At 38.1% G+C, this 7701-nt stretch overlaps 1 protein-coding gene across 2 annotated transcripts in view; it reads right to left on the reverse strand.

The window, feature by feature from the left end:
• Window positions 1-7701, reverse strand: part of LOC106871581 (uncharacterized) — an 18644-nt gene that overhangs the window by 7759 nt on the left and 3184 nt on the right. The window contains exons 1-2 of one of the 2 annotated variants that reach the window (XM_014918089.2): window positions 5447-5539; window positions 2176-2326 (exon numbers count right to left, since the gene is read on the reverse strand). In XM_014918089.2, the coding sequence (XP_014773575.1) occupies window positions 2176-2326; window positions 5447-5476 (181 nt within the window). In that variant the 5' untranslated portion in view covers window positions 5477-5539. Of the gene's footprint in view, window positions 1-2175; window positions 2327-5446; window positions 5540-7701 lie in introns of those variants that run through there. The other variant, XM_014918088.2, reaches the window with a different exon arrangement.

Genomic DNA, 7701 nt, shown 5'->3' on the forward strand with positions numbered 1-7701 from the left:
ATATATATATATCTTTAATTGTGAATTAAGGCTACCATTGGTTTCATGTTAAGAAAAGTAGGAAAATATCCTAGTGTCTTAACACTTTTTCAAGCTAATCACATGGAGAAAAGTGTTTGCCTCCATTTTGGAAAACACTCTCCTGTTTTCCAAAATGGAGGCTTACAAGGAATAAGTCCTGGGGTCGATTTGAAACAAGTAAAAGAATAAAAGAATATATATAGATACACAGCTATTGTTGGATCACATTATCAATGCAATAATGCATACAATATATGAAACACTCAGCAATTACTAGCTGACACTAATGCACAGAAACAATTGTAGTGATTTGTGATTAAAGCCTGTTAATTTCATCTCCTTGTTTTATAATTCTATCACCTGGATTCTGCAGATATTAATGGCTTTTTACATATCTTAAATGAAAGATGTTAACCGGCCCAAAATAAATAAATAAATCTTTCAGGTAATCTTTTGAGATATATGTTATTTTTTATGGCGCTTAATGTCTGTTTGATGTCTTTCTCATCATCATCACGCTTCACTTGCTTTTAAGTTTAACTTATATTTTATGCTTTGACCTCTTTCACCTGTCTTTTTATATGACTTCAATTTACTGGTTTTTGCTTTCCAAATGTCAAGCTGTTTCACTTGTTACTCAAATATACTTCCTTCTTGAGTAATATTATCCAGTTTAGCTGCAGTTTCTTGCAAAACCTTAAACTTCCTCTAGATTCTTTCTCTCTTGTGATTCAACTGTTGGTGATTCCAATCAGCATTTATGAATTAATTACCACCTTTTTTAAAAACACATTGGTTTATATAAATTTATGAATTTCACACAACCTTTGCTTAACATGCACAAAACATCTCGTTAATCCGAATCAGCATTTTATAGGATACGAAATGACATATCACATGTCTGTCTTATAAAGTGGCTGTGTGGTAAGAAGCTTGTTTTCCACCAAATGGTTCCAGGTTCAGTCCAACTGTGTGGTACCTTGTCTTCTATTATAGCCTCGGGCTGACCAAAGTCTTGTGAATTGATTTGGGAGATAGAAACAGAAAGAAGCCTATCGTGTGTGTGTGTGTGTGTGTGTGTGTGTCTTTGTGTTTGTACCCCTGTCACCATTTGACAACCAGTGTTGGTGTGTTTACATCCCCATAATTTAGGAACTCAGCAAGAGTGTTCAATAGAATAAGTTTTAGGTTTGAGACATAAGGCCTAGGGTCGATTTGTTCAACTAAAACCCTTCAAGGCGGTGCTCTAGTAGCCATAGGAGTCTCATTAATCAGAAATCATTCTGTGGAGAAGTGAAGTGAGACATTGTGACTAGAAGAGAGGGGAAGTGATGCCACATCAAGAAGCAGAAAATTTGAACAGCTTCTTTATTCATCAGGATGTCAAGAGGCAATGATGTGTGGAAGGGATCTCTGAAAGAGAATGGTTTCTGGCCAGAGGTCAGGATAGTGTACACATGTGCGTTTGACCAAAGAGTTCGGCTGGTCCTTGTGGATCGAAGCTGGATACCCTGTTCTGATTTCATTTCAAGATAAAAGTCTTCTTACTTTTGCCTTTCCTTCTACACATTATGAAACAAAATGTATGAAAATGACTGATCAAATTAAATATTTATTAGAAAATTGCTATTTGTAAATCTCATAACGAGAGATATTCAGCAACAGTATTTTGGAGTAAAGATTATTTGCCAACATAACATGGCAGTCCTGGTTTAGGACTAATGTTGCTGTAATTTAGCCCCAGGAGACATCATCTCCAGCTGGCTGTACAACATGATTTGTGTCCTTATATTTTCAAACAAGTGACTAGTTGTCACTTTGAAAACTATATATTTCAAACGGGAATTTGGCAGCGCCACCTCTAGCCGAACAATTATTCTGTGCTGATGAAGGGAAATAACCCAGAAATCACAATACACAGATATTGTTTTGAGCTGAGTGGGGGTGCTAGATTCCCTTGTTCGAAGATATAAGGACACAGATTGTGTCGTATAGCCAGCTGGAGACAATGTCTCCTGGGGCTATATTACAGCAACATTCGTCCTAAACCAGGACTGCCATGTTATTTAGGCAAACAATCTTTATTCTAAATATTTATTGATTGATAATTTTGCTGATTAGATTTAAGTTTAGAAAATGAAGCTGTCAACTTACTGAGTTGATGGAGCGTCTCCTTGAAGGCTTTTTGCTCCTTCTGGATGGACGATGCCATATCATGGATTTCATTTCGACTCTGATCTAAAATCCCCATCATGTCATTGGATTCTTCTTCACATATTTTATGTAAAACATCTATGAAAGTTTTCTGGAAGACAGAAAAGTTTGAAAACATGAAATTTAATCAATAATTATTTCTTTATTGCCCACAGGGAGCTAAGCATGGAAGGGACAAACAAGGACAGACAAAGGGATTAAGTCAATTACATTAACCCCAGTGCATAACTGGTACTTAATTTATCGACCCCGAAAGGATGAAAGGCACACGCACACACACACACACAAAGGCTTCTTTCAGTTTCCGTCATCTACCAAATTCACTTATAAGGCTTTGGTCAGCCCGAGGCTATAGTAGAAGACACTTGCCAAAGGTACCACGCAGTGGGACTGTTGCATTAAGTAGCTTTACCTGTGGCAGGTGGCATTGCTAATGCAGATCAAGTGCAGGCCATGTAGCCCACATGAGAGCCCACCAGAGATGATTTCTGAACAAGAACAGTGGACATTGACCTTTGAGAGGAGGAGGAGGAGGAGATATTAGTGTGTTTGTTTTCTAAATCCTAAATTGTTACATTTTTAATTGCTTGTGCTGTCTCAGCTCACTTGTCACCAATGACAGCATTTTTAGAATTTGAAAGAGGAGAAAAGGTAAACTGAAGCATTAAACTAGAAAACTGATGCGTCCCCCCAAGCAGGATATCATTTTACAAGTTGAGAAGATATCTTGTCAACATCAGCTGAACTGTAGACACGAGAAGACTGCAGGATTGCAATGATGCATGAATGAGGGTGGTTTTCAGTTTTCAGGTACAGCCTACAACTCACTGAATAATCAGTGAATCGACTAACACTATCGTTGTCATTATCATCATCATCACCACCAAACTCATCATCATTATTGTCACTGCCATCATCATCATAATTGTCATCACCATCATAGTCATCATCATCACCATCATCATCATCATCATCATCATCATTGTCATTGCCATCATCATCATCATTGTCATCACCATCATCATCATCATCATCAACAACATCATCATCATTGTCATTGTCGTCATCATTGTCATCATCATCATTTAATGTTGGCTTTTCATGCTGGCGTGAGTCGGGTGATTTGTACAAATAGTATTAAATAAGAATGGAAGATGCAAATGGGTATTAAGAATTATAATTAATAACTGTTACTTTTAAAAAATTGGGTAAAAATTGTATGAGAAGAAAAAAATAAGAAAAATATAGAGGAGATAGAATGGGAGATGTAATTTTCTATTTAAACAAGGATAACAAGTATAGCATAATAATTAATTCCAAATCTATAAGAGTTGGTCATTCCTTATCAATGAATCTTAGGATGTATTTCAGTTCATGGGGGCAAGTATAGAAATCTCTGTTTTTAGAGTTCAGAATAATATCTTGCAAAAGAGAATTCGTTAGGATCAACATATTCCCCACTAAACATCTCTTGCTGCTGTTAAAATAGGCCCAGCATTTCAATCAGTCTCCCACTGATATTTCACATGACCTTTTCTTGCAAAAGCTTTAAACGTCTGGTTACTGTAGTGACATATTGCCTCTGCTGAATATTGAAAGAAGATCTTTACACTTTGTTCATGCCTCCAAAATCCTTGGTTACAGCTCCCACAATGTATACAATGCGGTCTCTGCGTCATGTTGGCTGGGTAATTAAGCATACATCGTTACCTCTGTGTGAGCTGCCTGCCACTGCAGTAGGGTTGAGACCCTTGAGCTAGTTTTCCACCACATTTCTTAAAAATCATGGTAGAGGCCTTGGTCTCAGGACCACTCCGGTCTACAAACTGAGGTTGGGGGTAAGCAAGGGCATGCTTCCCATAAAAAATCCAGCTCCAAAAAAGCCTAATGATAGCAAGGAAGAATGGGCACCGGCTAGCCCGAAGGCTGGGGTGGGTTGCACCTGCTTGCCTCAGTTGCTTTGGCATTGAGGTAGATCCGGTCACCCTGTTAACGGGGACAAAGCCCGGATTTAAAACACTGGATGATGATGATGATGAGCAAATGTAAATTGGGTTGTCAGGTTAAATCATTTATTTTTTTCCATTCATTTTAATTCTTTCCCTGGGTATTTTCCCAACTATTCACTTTTTAAGCTATCACATCATCTTTAATCCCTAAAGCTACCCCATCTTTAATCCCTAAAAACTTAATCCTCTCTAGTTATTCTAAGATTTGATAGTAGTTATTATTTTATGCTGAGCTGGTAAGGAGTAATAAGACTGAAACATGACCATAATTTGATAGTAACTATTATCTTATGCTGGTAAGGTGTAATAAGACTGAAACATGAGCATAATTGTCATCAATGCTGTCAAAGACAAGGGCCAACCAAAAATTTGTGAGTAGATTTCATAGATGGAAACTGAAAGAAACCTGTTGTATTTGTGTGTGTATGTGTGTGCATCTTTGTGTGTGTACATCTTTGTATGTGTTTTCCCCCACTACTGCTTAGCAAATGGTGTTGCTTTGTTTACACCCCTGTAACTTAACAGTTTGGTAAAAGAGACCAATAGAATAAGTACCAGGCCTTAAAAAAAAAGAACTGGGTTCAATTTCTTTGACTAGTCCCTTCAAGGCAGTGCCCCAGCATGGCCACAGTCGAATGACTGAAACCAGAAAGAGATAAAAGATTTTTAAAAAATTGGACTACAGAGTGCCAAAGTAGTAAAAAACAAACAAATTTATCTGAGAACCTAACAGAAGTAAGCATCTACAGCAAATAAATGGTGAAAAGCACAAAAGTTCTGTTGCAAGTCTAGAACATTCTCATTTGCAGTAAAGCAGATGTTTGACAAGGTATCCTTTGAAGTTGTAAAATAATACTGCGTTTGATCTGAGTGTGTGTGTGAGAGAAAGGTGGGACGTTAGTTTATATTTTGAGGTATAAAAACATAAGCAATCAATATAACAAGGAGCTATGTGTGCTTCATATCAAATACGTATTTATAAGTAAAACAAACAAGATTCTGTGTCACCATCTGCATATTTATGTAACCAGCTAATTAGAGAACTGAGCGCAACAGCTACAGAATCGGATGTTGGGCTCAGATGATGCATTTACATATCAAATTATATATTTAAGCATACACAGTCCTAATATTAGAATTAATCAAACTAGTAACATTATATTTACGAATGAAACATTACTTAATATTTAAATCTACCTTACATTTGAATCCCTTTGAGCTCTGACCAACATCAGGTATCTTATATCAGGATGTGTACATTGTACCAAACCTGATTATTTATGTATCATTAATGTTATATTTTGAAGTTATTCATATTTTCCTGTCAACAAAGACAGGAGAATGTAAATAATCTCTGTGAGCAGTCACTTACTACAAATTAGATTATCAACATGGATACATACATATATATATATATATATATATATATATATATATATATATATATATATATATATATATATATATATATATATATAAGGTCTGGTCAATAAGTATCCAAACTGTTGCCATAGTAATTAAGCTAAAGCACACAGAGTGAAGCCACTTGGCACAGATTGACCTTGAAGTCTGCTGTGCACACGCATAAATTTTAGCATTCTAGCTCACTTCTGCTCTTTACAGGAAAAAAGGAAAAAATTCCATGACTTATATGTCTGTCAATTCATTAACAAATATCTAAGTTATGCAATGAGTCTAGGACAATAACCCCCACAAAGGGCCACAGATGATGATTTAAATCTTCTTAATATATTGGAGAGGGGGTAATTAACCAAGTGGGGTAATTGTCCTAGGGCATAGTTGTCCTATGAGAGGTTAATTGTCCTGATATGTATGCAATACTGTACAAAAGACTATATCATATTTGCTCAGAAGTTGGACCCTTAATTTAGTGTTAAATCTTGGTACAAACTTTTTTCCATCATAGTTTTAACTTTGACCCATGGATAAGCTGCATCCAAGTTTTTTTTCAGTGAAAATTAAAAACAGAATTGTGTGACTTGTACATGAGGAAATATGGCCCCGATTGCTGTAGAATGGACAATGCATACCTCATTACTTCTATGCTTCCTCTAACCCTAATTACATTAACCCTAATTACATTAACACTAATTACATTAACACTAATTACATCATCATCATCATCATTTAACGTCCGCTTTCCATGCTAGCATGGGTTGGATGATTTGACTGAGGACTGGTGAACCAGAAGGCTGCACCAGCTTCCAATCTGATTTGGCAGAGTTTCTACAGCTAGATACCCTTCCTAATGCCAACCACTCCGAGAGTGTAGTGGGTGCTTTTACGTGCCACCCGCACGAAGGCCAGTCAGGAGGTACTGGCAACGGCCACGCTCGAAATGGTGTATTTTACGTGCCACCTGCATAGGGGCCAGTCCAGCGGTACTGGCAACGAACTCGCTTGAATGTCTTTTCACGTGCCACTGGCACAACTGCCAGGAAGGTGACGCTGGTAACGGTCATGCTCGAATGGTGTTATTTACGTGCCATCAGCATGGAAGCCAGACAGTTGGTGCTCTGGCAACGATCACGCTCGGACGGTGCTCTTAGTGATTTACTGGTACTGGTACTGGTGCCATCACGATTTCGCTTTCGCTTGCCCCAACAGGACTTCACAAGCCATATCAACTCTATATAATAGGCTACTTTAGCAGACCATGAACAGCATCAACATCATCATCACCATCATCATCGTCATCACCACCACTACCACCATCATTATCATCATCCTCATCCTAACACCCATGTTTCCATGCTAGAATGGGTTGGATAAAATTTGTTGAAGTGGATTTTCAATGGCCAGACACAGCTTCCTTCACTAATCCTCACCTGTTTCCAAGTAAGGTTCAATATTTCCACCATGGTCTGACATGTTTCCACAGAAGACAGGAAACAACAGGCACCACTTGCAAAATGGTGACACTCGTTTACAATGACCATGTGAAGTCAAGCCAAGGAGATAGTAATATACACATGCTCATACACATGTGTACACGTGCGCGCACACACACACACACACAAACACACACATGCACACAGGGTGCAAAGCAAAGAGGCAAACCACAGTGCCCGGGGCCTCTCTGCTCAACTTGCTCAATGCACAAGAGAAAGGGATAAACTTGAAAACCCCAAGGGCTCCAAGAAGGAACCATGGCTGAATTTGCCACCAGCGACAGATCAGACTTGAGCCTAGTTGCACAACATTCTGAAGAGTGACACTACCAGGATGGTAAAAGCCATGGTACAAGCGGTAGGCCTGGCAAGCCAAGATATCTTTGGCATGATAGCAAAAGCAACGAGCAGAACAGTCCTGGTATATTTATTTCACCTCATAATTGTTAGTTTCAAATTTTGGCACAAGGCCAGCAATTTCAAGGATGGGGGCTAGTCAATTACATCAACCCCAGTACTCAATCAGAACTTATGTTATCAACCCT

The sequence above is a fragment of the Octopus bimaculoides genome, chromosome 7 (genome assembly GCF_001194135.2).
Source record: "Octopus bimaculoides isolate UCB-OBI-ISO-001 chromosome 7, ASM119413v2, whole genome shotgun sequence".
Lineage (NCBI taxonomy): Eukaryota > Metazoa > Mollusca > Cephalopoda > Octopoda > Octopodidae > Octopus > Octopus bimaculoides.